The sequence below is a fragment of the Chenopodium quinoa genome, unplaced genomic scaffold, assembly GCF_001683475.1.
Source record: "Chenopodium quinoa cultivar QQ74 unplaced genomic scaffold, ASM168347v1, whole genome shotgun sequence".
Classification (NCBI taxonomy): Eukaryota; Viridiplantae; Streptophyta; class Magnoliopsida; order Caryophyllales; family Amaranthaceae; genus Chenopodium; species Chenopodium quinoa.
The window spans coordinates 5,825,133-5,851,960 of NW_018744704.1; the positions used below are offsets into that span (position 1 = coordinate 5,825,133).

Sequence of the window (26,828 nt, forward strand, 5' to 3'; positions counted from 1 at the left end):
CATATCCCACAAAAACACTCTTTAAAGCTCTAGGACCTAATTAAGTTTTCTTAGGTTCGGGAACCTTATAATATGCAACACAACCCCAAACTTTAAAATAGCTAATATTAGGTTTCTTTCCTTTCCACAACTCATATGGAGATACTTTATTTTTCTTATAAGGAATTTTATTGTGTACATGACATGCAGTTAGTAAAGCTTCTCCCCCACAAATTAAGCGGAAAATTTGCATTAACAAGCATGACATTTAGCATATCACCTAAAACACCATTCTTTCTTTCAGTCACTCCATTTTGTTAGGGTCTATATGGGTCACTAACTTGATGTATGATGCCACTAGATTCACAAAAATCAGAAAATTCCGTGGGAAAATATTCTCCACCTCTATCACTTCGTAATATCTTAATTTTCTTATCCTTTTGTGTTTCTACAATGGCTTAATGCACTTTAAACATATCAAATGCCTGATCTTTTTTTTAGCAAATAAACATAGGTAAAACGAGAAATATCATCAATGAAAGTTATGAAATACCTATTACCACCTCTAGTCAAATTTCCATTGAACTCACAAATATCGGAATGAACAAGTTTTAATATTTAGGTATTTCTATCAACTTTAGAAAAAGGTTTTCTCTTCATTTTCGCTTGCACACAAACTTCAAATTTATCATGACTATCATTGCCATAAGAAATCATACCACTTTTTGACATAATTTTCATAGTCTTATAATTAGTATATGTTAAACGATTATGCCATAAATTGAAACAAACATATTCTACATTTTGCACAACAAAGTAAGCAGAATTTTCAACTTTATTGATAGATAATTTGAACACTCCATCACAAGCATAGCCCTTTCCAACAAAGGTTTCAGCATTAGATAGAATTACATTGTCAGATTCTATTACAACTTTCAAACCCTTCTTAGACAACATAAAACCAGAAATTAAATTCTTCCTAATTTGAGGCACATGAAGTACATTGGTGAGCATGACTTTCTTCCCATAAATAAATTGCACTTCGACCATTCCAGAACCTTGGACCTTGGAAGAATGATAATCACCCATAAGAACTTCATGATCAGGGGAAGAATCAGTTTAGGTCTTGAAAAGAGCCTTGTTATTGCACACGTGTGCTGTAGCACCTTAATCATACCACCAACTTGTAGTGAGCGAAGCCATATGCATTTCTTGAATCTTACTAATGTTGAAATCATGGCAACAATATCATTGGTGTTATTCTCTACAACATTTACCGCTCCACCTTCCTTCTATTTTTTTAGTCTTCTTAAGATTCTTGCAATATTTTTCAGTGTGCCTTTTTTCGCCACACTTGTAACAAACAACATCAGACAAATTCTTTCTAGGCTTCTTGTTGGAATTATTCTGCTTATTTTGATTATTATTCTTTCTTTTCTTGCCTCCCCCCTTCTGATCATTACTTACATAATTTACTTTGGAACTAGAACCACCATCAGATTTCTTATCACGGTTTCGATCCGAGTTTCCTCTTCAATCCGTAAATGTTTCTGAATTTGTTCCAAAGTAAAATCCTCAAAAGTAGATAAAAGTTTCTTCTTATAATCGTTCTAACTAGCGAGTAATTTTGCAGTTATTCCCCCCCACAAGTAGTTTTTTCCGAAATGTTTATAGAAAGTTCCTTAAATTTAGAGGCCAAGATAAGAAATTCTTGCACTTAGTCTAATATAGATGAATATTCAATCAAAATAAATTCAAAAAATTGCATAGTAATAAACTTATTTTCCCCTTGCTTTTCTGAATTGTACTTAGTTTCCAAAGAGTCCCAGATTTCCTTTGGATTCTTCATCGTATGTAAAGATCATACAGGTGGTCTGAAAAATGATTCAGAATGTATCCTCTGCATAGTGCTTCGTCCTCAACACGCTTTTTGCGTTCAGCCTTTACATCAATTTCATCTTCCTTCAGTTCAGGAATGGGCTTAAGATCAACTTCAAGAATGTAGAACAAATTCATTGTGACGAAAAAGAACTTCATGGTCTCCTTCCAACGAGTAAAATTGGAACCATTGAATCGATCAAGTTTCCCAGCGTCAGCAACACTGTTCATGACATTCTCCCTGACAGAATACTAAAATTGCTTTAAGATTGTTAGAAAATAATTATGGGGATGAAGAATTAGGGACGTGTTTACACTGTCCTTAAACCAATTTTAACCCCCACTATGATTGCTATGGGTTTCCAATTAATATGCGTCCAGGATTTCACTAAATTTCAAGATCAATTAAAGCAATGTAATTGAATTCCCTAAGAACACTTTAAGAACAACTAGAATAGATAAGGAAGAAGAAGTTAAAAGTAAGTTATAATTTTTGGAGCCCATAAATATATAATGTACAACTTTTTAATCTAATAGTCACTATTTTCCAAAAAATAATTAATTAAGATTATCTGACTTTTAATGAATAGTCAGGATTATCATAATCAATAATCGGTTGGAAAGTATTCGCTTACACTCGCTCGATCGGGCCAATCCCACCCGATTGTGCAAGTAAGCGAATAAAATTTTAACCTTGATTGGCACCCGACCGGGTAAAACCCACCCAATCGGGCCATCAACCCTTTAGAAAATAAGTTTTCTTTCACGCCCAACCAGGCTAACTTATCCCTATCGGGCGAGCAAACATTAATTTTCTAAGTATATGTTTGCGCCTGACGGGGCAAAGCACGCCTAATCGTGTCGTGGTCCTAATCCTTAGCTCACGTTTAAATTTGCTATGCTCCAAATATTAAACTTATACACTAGCTCCAAGCTAAACTTTTCCTATTTAACCAATGTGAGAGTTTCTTCCCAACATCAAGTTAAATAGAATAGAGTAGGCTAATTTCCTCTATTCAACCAATGTGGGACTTTTTTCCAAACAACAAGCTAAATAGAATTGAACAAGCTAACTTCTTCTATTCTACCAATGTGGGACTAATTTCCCATCATTCACAACACCTATTATGAAGACTACTCTAACATGTTGTTCCATGGTGGCTCATAGAAATCATTGATAATGGAAATTTCATTCCTAAGGACAGATCCTAAAGGGATGAATATATCTAATGATCCTTATGTTCAATTGAGGGATCCAACAGATTAATCTCAATGCATAATTTTATTTCCTGTGCAACGTTTCTATTTCTAGGTTCTTCGAATAGAAGACAACTTATGAAATTAAATAAATTTATCTAAGAGGCAGAAGTTCTTTATTTTGATTCATATCTATCTTCTAAAAACTATACATAATTTGTGTAGTTAGTTATACTATATACTACACAAAAGAGGGCGCATTTGTCACCTATTTTAAATTTTTCAGCTGATGAGCTATCACATCAACCTAGCAATTGCTACACCAAAAATCCCAAGCAATAAATGGAGATACCAAATCAAGATATGAAGCAACAAAGTAAGGATTAAGCACAACTACATTGTAGGCGTCGTATAGTTACCGACCTTAGCATGTGAGAATGTCCTAATCGTAGGGAGAAGTGAATGAAGTGGATTTAATAATGATTAGGGACATGGGATAAAGTAATGAGCCGCAAACAAGTCTCTTATGGAAGTTGTAAACCATTTATGAATCATTAAAAGGCAACCACAATAAAGACAAATGTGAAGTCAACCACTTGATCCATGAATGTTACACTTTATTCACAATCCATGAAAATGTTGATTCCATATGGTAATGAGACACAATGAGGCTTCGGGAATGATGGTATGTAATTGAATCAATAAGACAATCCCGCCCGTAGATTTTAATTTGCAATTTAGAAATAAAGACATACAAACAAAGATTCGATTTTATCCAAACTAGATTATGATAAGTTGGCTGAATATTAAAACACGCATAATTTTACTAAATCGTGATCACTACATTCATTAATCAATCAAGACTTATGGGATTATACACCAATTGTCCATAATAATCTTATTAGTTATGATTTTCAAAACTTGTCTTAATTAACATGAAATATTGTGAGCATGCAAATAAAGAAATAAAACGTGTATACAATAATATTGGAAGCAACAAAAGCACATAAAAAATCAAAAATCAAAATAGCCTAAATATGATACTAGAAATCAAAGCAATAAATAAAGTAATTAAATCTATAAAACAGAGTTGAATACATACTTAGAATGCACATTATAAGGACTATGTCATGAGCAAACTATTAGTTACTTTAATAAAATGATTAATTAAATCAAAAAAATTAAATAAAGTTTATGATGTTATCACCCTTAAAAATCATACGTTTCACGCCTTGGTTTTACGGTATAACCTCGGGTATCACAAGGGCTCTTCGAAGTGCACGATGGAGGATATGATGAATTAAGCACGTCTAATGCTTGTACGTAAGTAAGAATTATTCTCCGAACTTAGAAAAAACTTGAGTATGTATAGACTAATGTTTGGGAAACGACTTAGTTGGGAAGTTGGCTTGACATGCTTAAGGCTAACGTGCACGTTTAGGGGGCTAGCGTGGCACACCAACATGTAGCATTCACGATAAGCATATTGATACCACTTGTTTTCCTCGGGTTAAACGTGGTTTTTGGGATAGAAAATGGCTAGATGACGAGTTTGAGAAAGATTAAAATAACAAAATCGAGCATGACACACAACTGGCTAGTGTGTCACGCTTAGAGTTTAACATGGCACAACCGAGAAATTTAGAATAAGTAAAATTTAAGCTCTTAATATGACTTTTCTTAGAATTTGTTTTTGTTTGGGACTTTAGAACTGTTGTAGTTCGACCCATATCATATTCCAATATTATTTCAATTGGGCTTGGGGTTAAAACATGGGTTTAATAAAATGTTTACACACAATAAAAAAGGCTTTAAGGCTAATTGTAGGGAATTTTTCAAACTCTTTGAGCCCTACTGTGATTTATGTTTTTTAAGCATGGCAACGCTTCAAGGAAAAGAAGCTAGAGATAAAAGAGTCGCCAACAAGTTTTAGGAACTTGTAAACCATTCACGGGTGTGAAGCTTACACCCCATTTAACTCCATAGTGGTCCAGAACCATGACCGGATGTTTAGGGATGATGGTACGTATTTGACCTAAGAGAAGCCAAACCCGCCCTTAATAAGCCTCTACTTGATTCTTTTGATATATATGCGCGCTTTTTGATTAACATACATACATTAAATTAACCCTAAACTTGTTTAATCTACGTCACTAATAATCAAAATCAAAACATTATCCTAAACATGATACTAAAAGTCATAAAAACATCCTAAACATCATACTAGAAATCATAAAAAACATCTTAAACATAATACTAGAAATCATAAAAACATCTTAAACATGATACTAGGAATTAAAATAACATCGTAAACATGATTTAAAATTAAAAGAATAATTAAGTAATCGAATTACTTACTTTGATGTCTCAACCTTCTTGCTATTAAAACAATACACACGTTAGTAAACTTTAACAAAGTTAAATCAATAAAGTAAATAAATCAAACATGAATTGAAATATAGATTTAGGACCAAACCCTCAGAACTATCCAACCTTTCACGTCGAGGTCAAAGGCAACGTCGAGTATGGCTTGGAGTATTCAAATCTCGCGAAGGAGGGAGAGTATCAAGGATGTGTTTAGGCTAAGGCTAAGGACATGGGTGTTTTGAATGATGATTGATGATAGTTGTGGCTAGGTAATTGATGGTTATTGTCCATGATTAGAAACGGGGGAAAACGACCTCTATTTATAAGGAAAAAAGAGAGTCGAAACAATCAGGAAAGATAAATAATAGGGTTGTCGCGCCACGTTGGCTTCTGTCGCGTCGCGTTAGGACTGGCACGGTATGTTGGACAGCACGCAGTTTTGCGGTTTTTTTTTATCATAAATTTTGACCCAGAAATCGAAATAAGATAAATAATATATCGTTGGAAAGCTCTGGAAATATATTTTACAACCTAATTGGAATAAGATTGATATATTTTGTAGAATTTGAGATATGATTGAAATAGTATAACAGTGTCAATTTTGGATAGAGTTTGGTATTTTAATTATATCTTTATCGTTTCTAATCGGAATTGGACTTATGATATATCATTGGAAAGATATTTTCAAGGGCTATCCAACCATCCAAGATTTGGATAAAAATTATGAGGCATGAAATTAAGTATGGCTCGGTTTAATATTTTGGCCATAACTTATTCGTTTTAAGTCGGATTTGGGCTTATAATATGTCGTTAGAAAGCTATTTTCAAGCCCCATCAAACTAAGAAATAAATGGACTATGATTATGGACCAAAATAATCTGGTTTGAAAGTTTTTAAGATTTGGACATGAAATGAATGATTTTAAGGACACGAAATGAATGACTCTAGGTTTAAAGACAAGAAATGAATGATTTTGGATTAACATTTTAGGTAAGGTTAGAATTATGGTCAAGGCTTAAGGAAACTTAGTGAGACTCTTCAACCCTTTACCGAACTCGTTAATCAAAGACGTGAAAGGTACTCATCACTGGGTTTAGTTTTGGGGAGACACAATCAGGTGTCTACACCTAATAAAAACAAAATTGAGCTAAAATAAAAAGGCTAATACACTTTAAAAGGAAAATGAGTTGGGTTATTTAACAAATTCAAGCGACTCTTGGATCCTTTACGCAACTTGGACCAAATTACGTAGTGATATATGTTTCATATCAAGCTTAATTTGCGGAGCCATAATTTAGTGTCTACAAATGCCCCAATTTGATTAAGTCTATAGAGACAAAGTGTTGTAAGACGAAATTTGAATTAATCGACTAGGGATGAAGAATGATTTTAGATGGTTTTATAATTTAAAACCTTGTGTATGCCAATACCTGCAAATATTGTTAGTTTTACAAAATAGAAGAAAAGGGATAGAGTTGCGTGTCTGATGCCGATGTGTGGACAATGTATACGTTTGGTAGCTTTCTACACATCTAAAAATCTATTGTAAACTCCTACGCCTCGAGAAATTCAATGAATATTGCGACTCGAGAAACATGTTGTAGACTCCTATGCCTCGGGTAGTCTACTAGATGTTTAGTATATAATTTTTCGCGCTTTGGGAAGAATACCAGATGAAAAAGAATGATAGTCTTCCGTGCCTGGAGAAACCTATCATAAAACTCCTACATACACCTTGAGAAGCTTACTAAACGCTTGAAAGGTGATCAATCTTTTGTGCCTCAGGAAAATTACTAGATGATTTCTTCCACGCATCAGCAAATGGGTTGTAAACTCCTATGCATTAAAAAAAATTATTAAATGTTGAAGTGAAAATCCTTCACACCTCAGTAAAATTATCGAGTGAATGAATGATAAGGTGGTAGAAAAATGTGTCGTTTACTATCACTCCCTAAATCAATGACAAGTTTTGGAACCATAAGGACTAAGGGACAATGATTCGCAAGCCAATAAAAGCGATAGCCTAAGTCGAAGGAACACTAGAATAGATAAACAAACAACTATAAAATGAGTAACAAGGAGATGAAAACACTACAGAAAAGGAGATCAAGACAATAGTGAGACATTTGAACAATCAACGGTAACGAAATCAATCAAAGAGGTACCAAGGAGCAATTTGTATACCTAGGTCACTCCCCCACACGTTAAGTAATCTAATATGCCAACCCCGCCGAATTCACTACCACATAAAAGGCGATGATAGCTATTAGGTGAATTAAACTTCCTAAACTAGGTCACTCCAGCTTAGTTAGTCTAGGAACTGTGAATATCATGAAGTTAATTGGTCAAAATGACCTCGAGCAATAGATACATCACCAAATAAATCAAGGCACACAGATTTCACAATTCAATTATCAAATAAAACATCATCCTTTACCATTACCCTTTACCCTAGCTAGAATTCTAGCCCAAAATAAAAAATAACAACATAATAATCAAGGAAAACAATCTAAAATTAACAACTAAATAATATAATATGAACATGATTAAGCCTAATTAAAGAAAATGAAAGCATGAAAACCTGATATGATCAAAAGCAAATAAAATAACCAAAGAAATTAAATAAAACAATAAATGAAAGCAATAAATAAGAGGAGAGAGTGTAAGAATGCTCATTAATTGATTGATGAATCTTCCTTCTAATTATTTTGTCATAATTAAGGTAAATGTTGTGTTTTACCAACAGGTCACGTACCCTATATTGTTTTAGGATGTTAGAGGTCTGCCCCTACTATTACTAATTATACTTTGATAGCCTCACTAACGTAACAACAATAATTAACTAGTTAAAATTGCACTACTTGAAGAAGTTAAGAAGAGTTGAATAAACCAAATAATTGAACAGATAAACATAGATTAGGGATGCAAATGTCTTCCATTAAATAAAGGATAAAGTCAATGTTGCAATCATTTTACAAGGGGAGAAGATTACCTATATGTTTATACAATATGTTGAAATGAACAAGAAAAATGCTAAAGAAAGCTTAAAAAAATGAAATTCTTTGTTGGTTGATTTGTTAATGCCTTTGTTAATTAAATCTTCTCTATTTATAGACAAATTCAATGAGAACATTTCTCTAGTCTTCCATTACTGCTCCCCTAACCATCCAACGATATCTCTTTTCTAGGTGCCATTATTTCCCTTTTTGAATAAGTTTAAAAGGGCGAGTACTGTATAACTAACCACGTTCACTAAGAAGTATGAACCTTGGAGTTAGGCCATCCAGGCTGATGAAAAATGCACTGATAAATTTGATTAGTTTTTCTTTTTTCGAAAAAAATAAATAAATATTGCATTGGAAATGACACTTAATTTGGGTTTTTTTTTTATTTTATCTTTTTTTATTTTATTTATTTTTTTTTTATAAGAAGAAGAATATTATCATTAATAAATAGCCATACAACATATACAATAATAATAATAAAGATTTGTAAACCATAGATCTAGAAAAAATAACATAACTTTTACAATCAAAATGATAACTATTTTGCATATCGGACATAGCTCACACTCCACCGCTTCAAACTTGACGCGAGCAGTGATTTTCGATGTCTTTGAATCTTTCCAAGTAGAGACCTTCGCAATCTGCGTTGATGTTTTAATTGTAGAGTTGATGACGAATCCTAAACCCATATGAATCCAAATTACCTTCTCAATTTAATAAAACCTTAAAAATAAATTCTCATCCATAGATGAGAATCAAAATCATAGAATATTGGGAAAAACCCAAAAAAATTGGGATAGACTCTCACAAACAGAGAGAACAAAATAAAGCAAAACAAAATCAAATAACAAATAAGCGAATTAAATCAAAGAAAAAGATTTTGTTAAAACCCTAAAGAGAGAGGAGAGAGAAAAGATTTTGTTAATAAGATTTTCTTAAATTAAAGATTAGAAAATTTGAATTTTTAAATATTAGGAATTAAAAATTTGATCTAAAATTCAAATAAAATTTTAATTTAAGTGGAATTTGGGACCAATATGTTGGCCCATAAAATAAAGCTTTGTCAATTTGTATGTAGGCTATACATACAATGATTGTATGTAGGCAAAATTGGCCGCAACACATTTGAAGTATGGCTTAGGTGCACTGAGCACCCTGAACTTTGCGTAGTAGCCAAAACACCACCAACTATGGTGTTAGGTGCAACGCGTGCCATAAATGAAAATTTCCGGCAACTTATTTCACCTTGAGGAGGTGAATCTTCACTCTCTAGAACAATTATGTAGTCTTCCATCCACTTAGCACGCATGGATTCACCTCCTCCGATGAATAAGTGGCCGGAAATTTTCATTTAAGGCACACGTCGCACCTAACACCATAGTTGTTCAGGGTGCTCAGTGCACCTAAGCCATACTTCAGGGTGTTGCGGCCAATTTTGCCTTGTATGTAGACCTGACAAATGGGTCGTTTGGGTCGGGTCCAGGCCGGGTCAATTTCGGGTCAGTTAACATTCGGGTCGGGTACGAGTTGGGCCGGGCCATTTCGGGTTTCGGGTATGGCTCGGGTCAGGCATTGGGTCGAGTTCAAGTCGGGTCGATTTTGGGTTGGGTCATTTTCGGGTCAAGTATGTTCTGGTCATATTCAGGTCGGGTTAAAATCAGGTCGGGTCATGTTCGAGTTGTTCCATTTAATTTGTGGATTTAGCTCAAATCAATAATTTTATATTCTAATATTGTTATAATAAGAACTATCAATTCGGTTTATGAGCATGGCTACAGTTGAAGATGAACAATTTAAATTATTTTTGGCACCAGACATTTTTAGTTCAATTATAAGGTAATTTTAGGTCAGAACATTTTGAGTATTGGGTCTGTTCGGGTCAATTTCGGGTATTGGGTTTGTTTGGGTCAAACAATTCGGGTCGGGTCAGGATCGGGTCAACTCTATTTTCGGGTCAAGTATGGGTCGGGCCCGGTCAATTTCGGATTTCGAGTCATTTTTGAGTCGTTGTATTTGGGTCAATTTCAAGTCATTCAAGTCGGATCATCGAGTCTGGTCAGGATTATTAGGTCTCCTGTATGTATATTCTTTACCGAAATAGACTCGACGTCACCGAACATAACCCGAGTACCCAAATTGACAGCAGCATGGTGGAGTAAGTACATAGTCCTTAGTCCACGAAGTGACTTCACGCCTGCACCCCCGTTTCCCTTTTTCTCTTTCCATTCCATCGAAGCCTTACCCTGAGTTCTCCATTGAATCACCTTCTAACTTTCTCTCCTCCATTGAAGCAGCTTCTCAGGTAAGTATTTTCCTTTTAATCACCAAATATCAATTTCACAATTTAGGGTTTAGTGTCGCAGTATCGGCTGATCGCTTGCCCTTCCTGCCCTGTTCAGCTTCGAAGATGAAGGTGTTCGATGTTGAGGCTCACACACTTTCGCTCTTCCTCTTCACTGACGTCACCAATTCAAAGTAACTCTACTCCCTCAATTTTTATTTGCTTAATTTGTTTGTGTAATGAAACCTAAACAACTAATTCGTAACATAGTATCACTTGAATTGATTGTTTGATTAAAATTAGAGCTTGAAATTTTACCAGAGTAGTAATGATTTATATTACGGATGTTGATGCTTGAATTTTATATTATTTAATTTATTTATTTATTTATTTTTGTTTGTTTGTTTGTTGTGATGAAAATGATGAAAGAGGAAGCTCTTGTTTAATTTATTACATATTAGTAATCTCACAAAAACTACTCAAAAGTTGCAACTAATATGTAACATGGTATTTGCCCAAATAATAGTATCTTACTCAGACTTAGAATTTGCCCAAAAATGTCGTGTGATTGTGTGAAAGTGATAATACCCTTGTCAAAATGTGTGAAGGACCTTGAGCTGAACTGCTGAAATGAAGATTACGAGTATACAAATTATAATCAAGGTAAAAACAAAGGTGGATGATTGTGCGGGAGTTTTGGAAATGGTTGTGTGGAAAGTAGTCATTTAAACATTGTGCATGACTCCAAATAATACTTGATAATATGTTGAGCAACTGATTTTGGGTAGTAAGTATAATGTAATTAGTTAGTAAGTATACTGTAATTAGGCTCACGGCTTAAATTAAACTACTAATGTAGAGTCACACACACATTTTAGATTAAGCCATAAGCCAACTTAAATTAGACTACTAATCAATAGCAACTCGTAGCATACTTATTGATTACTTAGTAGAATTCCGTATTAAATCCAAAAACTTTCATTAAGAATTAGTCACATTGTTTGAAGGACATACTTCCAACAATCCCCCACTTGTCCTTTAGACAAGTGTGCATATACATTCCTTTGTCACTTACTGTCTCTAGTTGAAAATAAGGTTGGATTATATGTCAGCCTTATCTAGCTCAAAATTATTCCTCGAGCTCATGAGTATTGTCAAGACAAACATAATTTGTTTGAGTATGGTCATGCATTTCAGAGTTTACACTCTTTGAGAGGCACACAGGACAATGATCCTAATATTAAGAGGACAATCGGAAATCTTGTAAATCCAATTGTGTCTTACTGGATGTGATTTTTCTACTTGAATGGATGGGTTTCTTTATGGTGGTTGATCCTCTAAGGACTATGTGCTTCTCTGCTTTGGAGAATTTTAGCTTACTGAGTAAAGATTGCAAGATGAAAAGTTTTACTACCTTTGCCTTTTCTGTTTCATGGGTCTTGATTCAATTTGGCAAAACTACAGATGTTTGGGTTAAAATAAAAATGGTTTACTAAAGAATGGAGGTTAGTTCCTTATGGCTATACGGAGCTACAATTGAATGGAGTGAGCCTATAGATTATTTGAGCGTGTAACCTGTTCAAAAGAAGATTTCTAGTTGTGATTTGATACTTTTATGTTGCCAAAGTCAAGTACTCTGCTAGATTATTGTTTCGGGGTTTTCTGATGTCCTGCGGGAGAGTTACAATTCCGAGACTGGAACCGGACGCCTGTACCTGCAAAACAAACAGAGACTCCTTGTGGTAGGAGCTCCGCCTCCGACGGTCAAGTTAGTACTTGATTAAGGAGTAATTAATGCGGAAATTAATGTGATTGGGTCTCTCTAGGTGAGAGTGTTTAATGTGTGTAATCTGCATTTTTTGCGTCATCTCCCTTAATGAGGATTAAGGGAGGTATTTATAACCTCGGGAAACGTGCCAATCTAGGTTTAGGTTAACCTTGGGCTGATTGGGCTTCCCTCGGAAGTTGGGCCTAGGTGACCGGTTATACCAGGTGTCATGGGAAGGACACGTGTCGTGTCGTAATTGGTCCATAGTGGACGGATCATTGCTTGACACGTGGCAGGCTCCTATTGGCCCATGTGACGGACACATGGCGGAACCTGATTGGTCCACTTGTCAGATGGTGATTGGTGGGGAAAAAACCCCTAATCATTTGCCGTATCGCCCTGTAACAGGCGACGGCCTGCTATAGGTGTCACTTGGCGAGAGACCGAGAGATTATCCCGCCAAAATTTTGAATTCTGGAAGTGACCCTTCGCCTTCTCACTTCGCCTATATAAAGGAGTGTTGACTTCGGTCATTTTCACACTTGAAAACTTTGTGAGAGAACATTCGGACCCCTGAACTTGCTCTGACATTTTGGACCCTTTCTGCCTACCGCCTGCTCTGACAAGCCGACTGCAAAGGATTTTCAGAACTTCATCAATCGTCACTCGTTCAGGTAACCGTCGGTTCTCTTACTCTTAATTTTCTCTTTACTTTTATTCTTTTTTGAAATGGCACCACGGAAGCACACGACACGACCTAGGTTAGTGATCAGCCGGTCACCGGGGACGGCTGAATCTAGGACTAGGAGTGCCGCCTGCCCTTTTCTGGACCCATCTTTGCCCTTTATACAAAGTCCGACTGTATCTGTGTCTATGCAGAGCATGATGGCCAGAACAAAAAAGACTGCCAGGATCTCAAACTCAGACGGCTCCTCCCACAGGGTGCCGATTAGTGAAACATCTGACCAGGCGCCAGATGTGGAAGTGAAACAAAGCGGCTTGAAAGCCGGCAGTTCTGAGGGAGGAGTCAAAGTGACCCCTTCCCATTTTACAGTTGACAATTCTACATTCTCTCCTGCTCCTTTTAAAGGAGAGGAGGCGGGCCCCTCCAGGAGAGGGGAGGAGTCGTCCTCTTCGGACTCGTCAGAGGACGATTCCGAGTCTAGCTCTTCTGGCCATGCTTCCCTGGACACAGAAGAGAAAAACAGTCGCCTACAAGAGGCGAGGCTTTCTCACGCAGTTGAGAAGGGGGACGATTGGGCGGAGCCATCCGCCTCTCACCGAGAGCAAAATACCCCCTACTACTGCACGGTACCTCGGGGCCGGATCACGGCCATGCAAGAGAAAGTGGAGAGCTTTATCGCAAACCACACAATGGGCCCCAGCTTTTTAGTGTTCGTGCCGGATCCAGAAGACACAGTCGTATGGCCGGCTGGTACCAGTTATGATGGCGCCTGCTTTGGCTGCTACGAGGCGGCCATCAAGGTTGGGCTGCGCTTCCCACTACATCTGGCTGTTCAGCGGATCTTGGATGGGTATGAGTTGGGGTTATGGCAGTTAGCCCCGAACTCCTGGGTCAACGTACTCGGCTATGTGGCCGGGTGCGAACTGCACGGGGTGGAGCCGAGCTTCGAGGCTTTCGCCCACATGAACTACCTCAGCCGGACCCCTAAGGCAGGCGGTACCGGCTGGTATCAATTGACGAGCCACAGGGGCTACCTCATGACGAGAGGTAAAGCAAACAAATGGAAGGACTGGCGGAGCACCTTCCTCATCATTGAGAGTTCAGACACAGAGCTGAACAAGCGCTTCAACAGGTGGAATAGGAATCCGCCCCTTCTTGCAGGCGGCCGCAGCATGCCGCCTGTTCCCCCCAAGGCTAAGAAAGAGATCCTAGATAAAGGACTCTTCAAAGTAGAGTCGAAGGTGAACTCTACTTCAGGGGTACGAGAGCAAGTACCCCTGCACTGCGTCCCGAGCTTCAAATGGCTCTACGACGAGTACTTTTTGGCCGCCTGTGGCCTCAGCAGTCGGTGCTCAAGAGGTAGCCGACCTGTCGAATACTGTTCCGTGCATTTCTTGTTATGACTTATTAACTTTGCTATTTGTTTTTGCAGCGGACGCCATGAGCAAAATTACCGCCTCCTGCGGCGGCCATGTTGCGGGCCTCCATCATGCAACAGTCTTCAACCGACTCCCCCAACAAGGGGGCACCCTTGGTGGGCTTCGAACCTTTCACCCTCTTTTTGGAGTTGTGTTTATGCATATACTGACTCTTTTCTTCTTTTTTTTTAGACGGGCGCTCCAAGAGCTTCTTCTTCCCAACAGCCGGACCCCAAGGCCCGGAGGACGACTGTTGCGAGCTCTCCTGGTTCTGCCAGGAAACATGCGGCGACTGAGAAACACCGGCCACTTCTTCTAAAACTCCAGCTGGGCCACCTAGAAGTATGAAATTGTCTTGTAAATTTTTGACTTGGTCCCTTCTTTACTAGGTCTAATCCGTTTGTTTATGCTTGATGCAGCCGGCCCTCAGGAGCCTGACTTGGTCGAGGTGGCCAAGTCTATGATCAAGGCCGTTCCTCCAGCTGAAAGGGAGGCGGTCAGGGGTGTCGGCACCCTTGACCTAGACGGGATTGCAGGGGTCCTTGCTGAGGTATACTTAGCATATTTTTGAGTATTTGAATTCCAGACGCCTGTTTTCTTTTTGTTTGGAAACTGACGCCTGTTCCCCTTTTTACTTAGGCCTTGCTCCGAGTGAACGGCCTTCGCAAGCCGCTTGACCGGAAGAACAAAGAGGTAAAGGCTGCAAAAGCTATGGCCGCCTCTGACTGTGATAAGGCAATGTTTCAAATTGCCCAAAATGAAGTTCTGACCATTGATATTCTTTATTATCAGGCGCAGGCTACCGCCGCTATCCGGGCTCAGTTAGAGGCGGCCCAGAAGAGGAATAGCGAGCTGGAGGCGACCATCAACAACCTCAAGGCCGAGCTGAGACCTCTTCGCCAAAAGATGTCCTCGTACGAAACCTTGGAGAAATCCTTGGCGAGCGTAAAGGAACGCCTGGTGACCCAGGAGAAGAGTCTTACTTAGGAGCTCTCGGAAAAGGCCGAGCAAGAAAAGAAAGAGCTGGTCCGGGAGATGATGGAAGACTCTGCTCAAATCCAGCGCATGACTTGGGGCCGCCTCTTCCCCAATGCCGACTTTGCCTCATGGGAAAAAACGTACCGCCAGTGTTCTGATAGATATAATCAAGAGATCCTGGCGGCTGCTGAGGAAGAGGCGTTGGAGGAGGAGGAGCAGCCGGTAGTGGCGCTTGTGCCGCTTGGGGGTAATGCATCGAAGAAGGATGCAGCTGAAGCCGAGTCCAACAAGAAGAGTGTTGACCAGGCGACAGCTGCTAATATTGAAGATCTGCCCCCTTCTTAAGCTTTATGTCTTCTTTCCACGGCCTGCGTGCCGTTTGTTTGTATTTACCCGGCCAGGGGGCCGGGGCTCTGAATATTTTGCCGGTCTTTAATGACCGGCTTCCTTTTAATGAATATTTTTGTTTTGCTTCAAACTTGTTCAAGTATTGAATATTCTGATATCCAGTTGTACACTATACCGACTGTTTTACATGGCCGACAATTGCAGACAGGTACAAATAGTTAGTCACGCCGCCTATGCCCCTGGACGACTGGTCGTCTGTTTCCAGGCTAGACGATCAGTCGGCTATTTTTCCAATCGGTATTCGAACCATTTTAAAGACTGGATCCCCTTTAGGCAGGCGGTTCTGTCATATAAAATTAACCAAGTAGGAAAGTGGTTTCCTACTTGTCATGTTTTTAGGCTAGAGACTTTAGGCCGTCTAGGCCGACTGTTCCCCGCCATATTTAATCTAGTGTGAACAGGTGCTGTATGAACACCTTTTTAGTTTCATACTAAATTTTTAAGGAGTGACCAAGTAAACATGATTGTTACCTAGTCGCCAAGTAACTGAGTAGTAGAGGTATCAAGCGGTGGGTACCGGTTGTTCCCCTTTATTCGCCAATGTTTGTTGGCTTTTAACTCATAGGTTGTTAACCTAGCAGGAGTAGTGGTTGAGAGCCCCTGTTTGCTAAAAACAGGCGGACGACTCATACCTTTTAGGCTCCATACTAAGTTTGAGAGAGTGACTATGAGTTAACTTTGGTGTTACTCAGTCGCCGTCACTCCTGCTTGAGTAGTAAAGGTACCAGGCGGCGGAGGCCGGCTGAACCTTTTGATTCGCTAATGTTTGTTGGCTATTAACTCAAGAGGTACCCCCTGCATTTATCCCAAGTAATACAGGCGGTCATCTGACTCAGATGTCAACTGCTACCACTGGTTTGGTTAGTGATAGAGTTATCCTTGTCTCAAAAACGGCTACGTGGTTGCCCTTGGGGACAGTCGTATAGGTGCCGTGTAATTAGTTTATAGAGCAATGTTCCACCCAAAAGGGAGCTGCTCTCTGCGACGAATTTCATCCGGAGGGATGCCGCCGGACGCCTGCTATGATGTTGGGACAGGTCGTATTAGTTTTGAAGATTGGATCAGTTGGCTTGGCGCCTGGTCTGATCATTCGGCTTGTGGCCTTGGTTAGTTCTTGGTGAACGTAGGTGCTAAGTAAAAGGAGGGTAGCCGCCTGTTTAGGCACATGGTCGGCCAGGCCCTGATCATTTTTAGCTAAATATAAGGGGGGTGGCTGTGTGCTTTGGAACCAGTCGGCCCTCTTCTATGGAGAGTAGCCGACTATATATCCAGACGGCATGCCCCTATGGTGATAGAGTAAAATATTCAATGGAGAGTAGCCGACTGTAAAGGTACAGGCGGCATGCCCCTCTGAAGATAGAGTAAATTTCTCAATGGAGAGTAGCCGACTGTAAAGGTACAGACGGCATGCCCCTCTGATGATAAAGTGAAATACTCAATGGAGAGTAGGCGACTGTAAATGTATAGGTGGCCTGCCCCTCTTAAGTAAGAATAAAAATTAAACATGGAGAGTAGCCGACTGTTTGTCAGTAGGCATGCCCCTCTTAAGTAAAAATGAAAACTGAGTATGGAGAGTAGCCGACTGTTTGTTAGTAGGCGTGCCCCTCTTAGTACAAAATTGAATATTAAGTATGCAAACTTTTATTAAGTAGCCCTTGACTATTTATATCATTCAAAAGAAATATTTCTTAAGATTATCTGCATTCCAAGTTCGAGGCAACGGTTGGCCGTCTGGTGTTTCCAGACGGTAGGTACCGTCCCTGACCTCTTCACAGATTCGGTAGGGTCCTTCCCAGTTGGGAGTTAGTTTGCCAGACTCATTAGCCCTTCCAACTGCTTCCATTTTTCTAAGTACAAAGTCCCCCACCTTGAGTAGACGCCTGCGTACTTTTTTGTTGTATGATCTAGTCATCTTCAGGCGGTAAATTTTATGGCGCAAGACAGCATTGCCCCTCCTTTCAGGAAGTGAGTCTAATGCCAGGCGCATGGCTTCCCAGTTTGCCTCTTCGTCATATAGCATTACTCGAAGAGTCGGCTCGTAGTGTTCTATTGGAAGAACAGCTTCCGCACCATAAGTTAGGAGGAATGGAGTTTCTCCAGTCGCCCCTTTTTCAGTCGTCCTAATGGCCCAGAGAACATGTGGCAATTCATCCGCCCATAGGCCGCCTGCTCGTTCAATCTTTTTCTTGAGACCGTCTGAGATGATTTTATTAAAGGCTTCTACCTGGCCGTTTGCTTGTGGACGGCCGACAGATGCAAAGTAGTGTGCAATTCCTTGGTCACCCAACCAGCTTTTGAGAACAGGCGTCTCAAATTGGGGACCATTATCATAAACCATAGACATGGGAACCCCGAACCGAGTGATGACATTTTTCCAGATGAATGAAATTACATCCTTCGTCTTGATTCCCTTTACAGCCTCCGCCTCTACCCATTTAGTGAAGTAGTCGACGGCAACAAGTATGTACCTCCTTCCGCCTGTAGCAGGCGTATATGGACCCAGAATATCCATGCCCCACTTAGCAAACGGTAGTGGGCTATGAATGGTAGTGAGGCCAGTAGCCGGACGGTGAATTAGTTTGCCAAACCTTTGGCACTTGTCACATTTTTTCACCATCTCCATTGCATCCATCCAGGTTGAGATCCTGTCTAGGATTCCAATAGGGTCTTCCTCGATGCTTCTCTTCTCCATTACTTCCCAAAAAACAGTTCGAGGAGTATCACAAGAGGCGGATGATGCTAATTTTGAAAGTGCATCCGCCTGGTTGTTTTCTGATCTCGGCACTTGGGTCAGATGGAAATCCTCAAGGGAGCCGACTGCTTGTCGGACCGCCTGTAAATACTTGATCATGGCCGGATGGGTTGCTTCGTATTCGCCATTGTACTGACTCACTATCAATTGTGAATCGGAACAGGCGTCTATTTTTCTTGCCCCTGCGCCTTGCACATGCGGATTCCGGCTAGTAAAGCTTCATATTCTGCCTCATTGTTTGAGGCCTGAAAACTGAAGCGTAGAGCATACTCGTACCTGTCGCCCTCTGGCGACTGACATATGACGCCTGCTCCACAACCATTTAAAGTAGAGCTTCCATCCACATATACCTTCCAGACTTGGTCTGGAACTTGAGAGTCAGGAGGACGAGTCATCTCAACAATAAAGTCAGCAAAGGCTTGCCCCTTCACTGCTTTTCTAGGCTCGAAGGTAACTTCGAGGCTCTGTATTTCTATGGCCCATTTGATCATTCGGCCTGACGACTCCATGATGGTCAGTGGCCGCTTGATAGGTTGGTCTGTATACACGACGACTGCATGTGCCAAAAAGTAGGGCTTTAATTTTTTAACAGCCATGAAGAGTGCAAGACCAAATTTCTCCACTAAGGGATACCTCAACTCGGCATCTTTCAGTACGTGACTGACAAAGTAGACCGGGAGTTGACAGCCGTCTCTTTCAGCAAGGAGAACAGCGCTTAACGCATGATCAGAGACGGCCAGGTACATGTAGAGTACTTCTTTGGGCAAAGGGCTGACCAGCCTCGGCAAGGAATGCAAGTGAACTTTCAATTTCTGGAAGGCCGCCTCAGCATCCGGCCCCCATTCAAACCTTGCCTTTTTCTTAATTGCCTGGAAAAAGTATAGGCATTTGTCGCCTGATCGGCTTAGAAATCTTCCCAAGGCCGCCAGACAACCTGTTAACTTCTGAACCTCTCGGATGGTATGAGGCGACTGCATGTCGATGACCGCCTGCACCTTCTCAAGGTTCGCCTCTATTCCTCTCTGATTGATAAGGAATCCGAGAAATTTCCCAGACTCAACTCCAAAGACACATTTCTTGGGATTGAGCATGACATGGTGCCGCCTGAGTGTGGCGAAAGTTTCTCGGAGGTCCGACAGATGATCTTTCTGAAGTTTAGACTTGACAATCATATCATCAATGTATGCCTCGACATTTCTCCCAATCTGATAAAAGAACACAGTGTTTATCATTCGCCAAGATGTTTCGGGGTTTTCTGATGTCCTGCGGGAGAGTTACAATTCCGAGACTGGAACCGGACGCCTGTACCTGCAAAACAAACGGAGACTCCTTGTGGTAGGAGCTCCGCCTCCGACGGTCAAGTTAGTACTTGATTAAGGAGTAATTAATGCGGAAATTAATGTGATTGGGTCTCTCTAGGTGAGAGTGTTTAATGTGTGTAATCTGCGTTTTTTGCGTCATCTCCCTTAATGAGGATTAAGGGAGGTATTTATAACCTCGGGAAATGTGCCAATCTAGGTTTAGGTTAACCTTGGGCTGATTGGGCTTCCCTCGGAAGTTGGGCCTAGGTGACCGGTTATCCCAGGTGTCATGGGAAGGACACGTGTCGTGTCGTAATCGGTCCGTAGTGGACGGATCATTGCTTGACACGTGGCAGGCTCCTATTGGCCCATGTGACGGACACATGGCGGAACCTGATTGGTCCACTTGTCAGATGGTGATTGGTGGGGAAAAAACCCCTAATCAATTATTGCCTGTTATTTCTTGATTTTGTAAATGTGATCATGAGTAATTCTGTAACTTGATGGCTGTTTCACTCTCTTGTTGTCCTATATGCATTGTTCTTTGAAATGGTGAGCAGTTTTATACTCTACATTTCATGTTTGATATGTGGAGTACTCCTTTGCAGTTATACCACCAATAATATTCCGAGGCCCTATCAACGCACGTGTTAGAATCAATTCCTGTTGAGACTACAGCCTCTGCCATTTCAAGATATTTCCCTTGGTCTTGAATTGATTTTCATTGATTATTGTTATTATTTAGATTGACTAAGATCATTGCTAGAAAAAGAATGAGATAAATATCTGTGTTACTGTTGTGCACCACTTCATCAATGTTCTTTGCTTTTGTTGTGTCCTGTTAATTTGCTTATATTATCCTAAGAATGCTCAGATCCAAAATAAAAACAAAAACAAATCTCAATGCGGACTGTATAATCTCCTTTCTATGGGACAAGGTTAGCTGTGTTCATTTTTCTCCTGAATGGTTGACTTCAATCTTCTAACCTGAGGAGGTGATTCTAAGTTTCTTAGATTAAACAAGAGGGTGAAGGGATTATTATTAATTGTGCCTTTGTTCGCAGTTCTTGATTATTAGAATTGATCAGCAAACAAATGGATTAATATCCCTCTTTTTACTCCCAACTTTGATTGGCTGTTCTCTATTTTTCTATTTACTTAAAATTTAATATTGCATATATATACTAATACAGTTTTACATTGAAAAAATGTTGATTTTGTATGTATTTTATCTGTAGATTTTTTTTTCATACTAGAGACTGCAGCATAATTCTTTATAGATACCTTGAAAATCTTCTATGGATTTGTTACGTTTGTGATTTTCAGTTATTCATAGGTCTAAAAATCCTCATTCCAGTGACCCCAGATTTGGCAAGAAAATTTATATATCATTGCTGGGCTGTTTCTGTTAAGGGCTTCTACTGTTTCCTTGGTGTATGTAAACTAGTGCGCACAAATCATGTGGATTCTACATTTTTACACCTTAAAAACAAAGAAACCATATGAACGTAAAAGGCCACTTTTCTATGCTTGTGTTTGCAGAGAACTTTTGGACTTAATGCAAACAGGAAATTTGGTGCCAGAAGTTGCTTTTCTTAATGCATCTCTTGTGAGTTCTCTTAGTTTGCTTCTATTCTCTGTTTTGAGCAAGGTTAGCCTTATCTTTTAATCTACTGTTTATTTTTTTTGAGGCAGATTCCTGATGCCTTCCCTGTTCTAGCAGCTGCCTACAAGGCTCTACTGTCTAAAGGACGGGAAACTCTCACAACAAGAACACTTCATTCTGAGCTGGTTTACAATTATTCAGGATCTAAGCATGTAATCATCTTTTGTTGCTAATGAACACCTATGCCCCCCCTTCCCTTCCCCCCTTTTTCCCTTTGCTGCCCCCGATACAATGTTTTATTGTTTTGGATGGCATCTGTTTATATTATGTTCATGTTCACAGATTACGGAATCTTTAAAAAGGTGTGGCATTTCTGATAGTTGTACCTATATCCTTGCCGCATGTTTCGATGCTTCAGCAAATGAGGTGAGCCATTACCTATCATTTTCCTGTTCATTGGTGGCTCTGAAACATTCGGCATATATAACCTTGGATTTTGGAATGTTTTTAGATAAAAGCCATTCAAGACATTGTCAAGGGAAATGAGATCAATTTGGAGGAATTAGCAGGAAGAGCAAATCAATGCCAAATTCTAAAGGTAGCATACTTGACGGTTGATTTAGTCACTTGATACTATGCTTTACAAGCATGCACTTGGTTAACATGTTTGATTTATACCCAGCATTACAAAATATCCAGCTTGGAATTGGGATTAGGCTCACTCGGGGATGCCATTACGTGTCGAATTGCTGCTCGTGATGCTTTATGAAGAAAGGGACTTCTTAAAAGCTTTTCATTTTGTGTTAAACTACGTCCAATGTACATTTCCTTATGCGAGTATATTTTACATCACTTAAGTTTTAGATTTTGACATTTTGTTGATGAAGATTTGTATTTATGATTTTATGGTCAATATATTGGCCACCAATTTTGTCTGCTTAGTCTATATGAGCAAACTTTTTGTCTGTGTTTGGGAGTCTGTTCTGGTTAGACTGGAGCAAAAGGAAAATTGGTTTAAAAATATTAAATTTCACCATTGGATGCTAAATAATGTTTAAGAATATATATATATAAAAAAAATTCTTTAGATATTATCAGCTTTTTAACTACTGCCGAATGATATGCAGCTTACCTTGTTAGCAGTTAAGAACTTAAGAGCATCATGCATATGTGTATACTATTTTCGAAATAAAATTTTGATTTTCATCTAATGTTTTATCTTTAACATATTTACCCTCATTTTATACTTGTATACGTGTGATAAAATCGTATTAGATAGTTAAAATAAATAAATTTGAAACATAAATTTTTATGTGGTTGGTCACACCGTGTGACCATTCATTATAGGGGTTACTTCGTTAGTGTAATAGGGGATACTTGGTCAGTGTCATAAGGTTACTAAGTAAGATGAACTGAATTTAAAATCGTCTATCGTACGCACGCATCACGTGCAAAAAATGCTAGTTGTCTTATATGTGAAGTGATCACACTGTGTAGCTAGTCAATAGTCATATAGAATTTGTAATTTGAAAATATATCTAGGGGTAAATTGGAGAAATGTTTATTCACTTCCTATGTATTGTACTATAACTAGTTTTTGGGCTTGAGTATTGCTTGGAGTGTTGCACCTTATGATCAAATCATTTTTCATTTCATTGTTTTTTAGGTTGTAAATATAACATATAATATTTCAATAGATTAATACTAGCACTTTAGTGTTTAAACTTAGATTATATATTCATATTTTACATACGTAAAATAAAAGAATTTTTAAATGAGGAGAAAATCAAATTTTTTTTTTAGAGAATAAGGAGAGAATCAAATTTAACATCAAAGACTGTCAATTTAATAGCAACAATCTTTTTTCCTATAAGCTTTAGGTCTTTATTTACAAGTTTTCCATCAGATATGTTTTTTACACAAATGTCAATATTATTAACGATGGAGTAGGAATTTCCCTTCAATAATTGATTGCTAATAAATGAGCAATGATAGCATAAATCATTAACTCATCGTCATATACATAGTATATATACTTCCTCCGTTCTTTTTTTTATTGCATAATAGGGGTTTTGGAGGCAAAATTTGGTAGTGGGAAAATAAGAGAGAGAAACGAAAAAATACAAAATTGTCCATGTAACGTAAAGATAAAATAAAAAGTAAGTGTGAAAAAGTAAGGTATGTTGGGTATTTGCAGTGTGAACATAAATATTTTTTTGTCCTAAACTGAAAGTGATGCAATATTTGTAAAACTTTATGAATAATAAGAACTAGGAACTGATATGAACTGTCCATCGCGTTTCATCCAGCGGTCTACACTTCACCTGCTTCATTAAGGGTAAAATGGTAAATTCTCGCTTTGAATGACTACCTTCACTGTATCTGATTTTCGTTTTTACTTTCTCTCTCATCCTCTAAATTCTCATCTGCGAATTTTTCTAAGAGCTTCTCGATCATTATTGGATTTGCTTTTCTTCGTCACTTTTTTCGTTGCAGATTGATACAAGTAAGCTATTTAATTGTGTTGTTTTTATGTTTTATTCAATTGTTTTATAATTGTTTGATTTTTGTATGATTTTGAGCCTGAAATTAGTGTTTTCGTTGATTTTAGTTTGAGCAATTTGCAATTTTGGTTATATTTGCTGCGATTTTGTTGCCATTTTTGTTGAGCCTTCTTGCGATTTTTTGTCCATGGTAGAGAATCTAAACTAGGTTTTCGATTGAAATTATAGAAATGAAACCGAATTTTTTTTTTTTTTTGTTTGTTTGTTTGGTGTTTTCTCAATTTATAGTTTTATGGTATAATTTACTTAAATCTTATGCCTTACTTTCTTTAATTTGATGGTTTGATTTGTTGGTGATGTATTTTAATTTGTATGTGTGTAAGGTAGCATATTTTTTGCAAGTGCTTAAAGGTGTTTGGAGTGGAGTGAATTTATAGTTGTTTATAGTGTATTGTGTATATATAAGGGTATATAGTGGTGTGGAGTGAATTTAGAGTTGTTTAAAACAAATATCCCCACCCAAAGCACTGTTGGGTAACATATCCAAATGGTTACTTAGCCATGTACATAAACAACATATTTACTAACTTGCCTTGGTCCCAATTTGATGGATAATGAACAACCTGAGTACATTGTGCCCTCTAATATCTAGTTTGGCATGTTTAGACACATTGAGCTTGGTTGATTGCATTAAATAATATTCCCTGCGGTAGGAGAGTTTTCCCATTGATTGCATTGATTATACTTGCTTGAAGGGGTTGGGGGGGGGGGGGGGGGGGGAGGAGAGAGGGATGAGTCAATTCTGCCATGTTTTATTTCAATTTTATTGTACTAGCTTCACCAGTAATTAAAAGTAAGATATCTCGAGGACTTGTGTTGATTAGTGAATCACATTCATGAAAACAAAATCTAAAACACTAAGTTCCAAAAACATCAAAGAAAGTAGATGAAGATATTGAGTACGTAAACACCTGCTGTAGGCCTCAGTAGCATTAGGGCTGCAGGAGTGACTCCTTGTATGACTATCACCACTAACACCTCTTATTTTAAACTATTATTATGGTATGATTCCTGTTGCTTGGCATAGGTCTCATTCTTGTAATTGTGAATTTGATTTTTGAATCAAGTTTACTACTTTGGTTGGGGAAATTAAGGTTTTCACAATTTCAGAGTTATATGTTCTTATTGGTTATTTTAGCTTATGTGATAATTAAATCTACTAGGTCATGATATTTTTGGTTATTTGATCTACTTTAGAGTTTATATTATTTACTTTTAAGTTGATTGTAGTTGTCAAGTTGAGTATTTGGTTGTGTGGTTGTGATGTATGTTAATGGCTGTGTGGGGGCTTCTGTTTAGAGTAAGGAAAATGGAGTAATTCTGCCTACTTCAACAATGCCTAACTTCAGGCAACAGAAGATGCAGTTATCATAGCTAGATCTGTTAGCGAATCGAAGATTTGAAAGAGATTGATAGTCTGAAAGATAATATATAAAGGCTCTAAGTGAAACAATGTGTTGATCCCAAGCTTAATGACAATTACCCACCGAATGCAGTAGCCAAGGTTAGAAATACACTTATATTATTGTTCTCCTTTTGCATTTAACTTTTAAAGCAAATGTCACATGGATATAAATTTATCACAGAGTTCATCAAACCTTTTTTTTTTCACATGTTTACTTCCAATTAGATAGTAGTTTAATAAGTATATTTCCAATGTATGTGTTTATAATGTTGGCTCTTTGGTATTGATCAGATTGCAGCAGTAGCAGCATTATGTGTTCAGTATGAAGCTGACTTTAGGCCCAACATGACGATTGTGGTTAAGGCTCTGCAGCCTCTTCTGAATGCAAATAAACCAGCAGGCACCGATGCACAAGCATGATTATTATAATGTGATACCAAGTAATTTCATTACAAAAGATATGGGTTCAAATCGAATGTGAAATATACACTAGCCTACTAGCTCAATTGGCAGAGCACTGTGCAATTGCACAAAAGATGTGGGTTCAAATCCCACATAGGTTCATTTGTGTAATTTTTTTTTTTATAATTTTTTTTTTTACTTTTTGTATTATTTTATTAACTTCTTATTTGAAAACTTTTACTTTAACCTCATATGCTTCTTTTTAATTTAATTATTTTTCACTTTGTAATGTGGGTTATGATTTGGCTCTATCTTACCGTGATATAAAACGATCGAATCAGTTTTTAGAGAAAGACGAGATAGACGTCTAAGTCATACAAGTAAAAAGATCTAGTCACAAATTGCATCAACCAGATGTTGAGAATGTGGCTAGCTGGATAAATGTGGAAACAAATTAGTTAAACAGCTAGGTCAATGACTCAGTTTGCTACGCTCATATATCACTTTTAATGATTTCATTATACATATGCTTTTAAAAAAAAATTACAAAAATTATTATTTTTTTTTTTATCTACTTTTGGTATTATTTTATTTACTTTAAGTTGAAAAACCTTTACATTAAGCTACATATAATTCATTGACTCGTCTTTAAGGATATTGATTAGGGGATTTTTATCCACCAATCAGCATCCGACACGTGGACCAGCCAGGTTTCGCCACGTGTCCTTCACGTAGGCCAATAGGAGCCTGCCACGTGTCATAATGAGATACGTCCTCCACGGACCAATTGTGATGTGACACGTGTCCATCATGCCAAATAGGTAAATCAGCCAA

At 38.3% G+C, this 26,828-nt stretch overlaps 1 protein-coding gene and 1 long non-coding RNA gene across 2 annotated transcripts; both read left to right on the plus strand.

Moving 5' to 3' along the window:
• The first annotated feature begins 10,537 nt into the window (after positions 1 to 10,537).
• Positions 10,538 to 22,613, plus strand: LOC110702960 (EKC/KEOPS complex subunit Tprkb-like). Its single transcript, XM_021880724.1, has 7 exons — positions 10,538 to 10,728; positions 10,826 to 10,901; positions 21,560 to 21,626; positions 21,713 to 21,835; positions 21,966 to 22,049; positions 22,135 to 22,221; positions 22,306 to 22,613. The coding sequence occupies exons 2-7, from the start codon at positions 10,834 to 10,836 to the stop codon at positions 22,390 to 22,392; spliced, it is 516 nt and encodes a 171-aa protein (XP_021736416.1). The 5' UTR covers positions 10,538 to 10,728; positions 10,826 to 10,833; the 3' UTR covers positions 22,393 to 22,613.
• A 1,382-nt stretch (positions 22,614 to 23,995) lies between these two features.
• On the plus strand, positions 23,996 to 26,245 carry LOC110702961. Its single transcript, XR_002507636.1, has 3 exons — positions 23,996 to 24,129; positions 25,487 to 25,691; positions 25,884 to 26,245. It is a non-coding gene; the product is annotated as an uncharacterized LOC110702961 (long non-coding RNA).
• Positions 26,246 to 26,828: the final 583 nt, after the last annotated feature.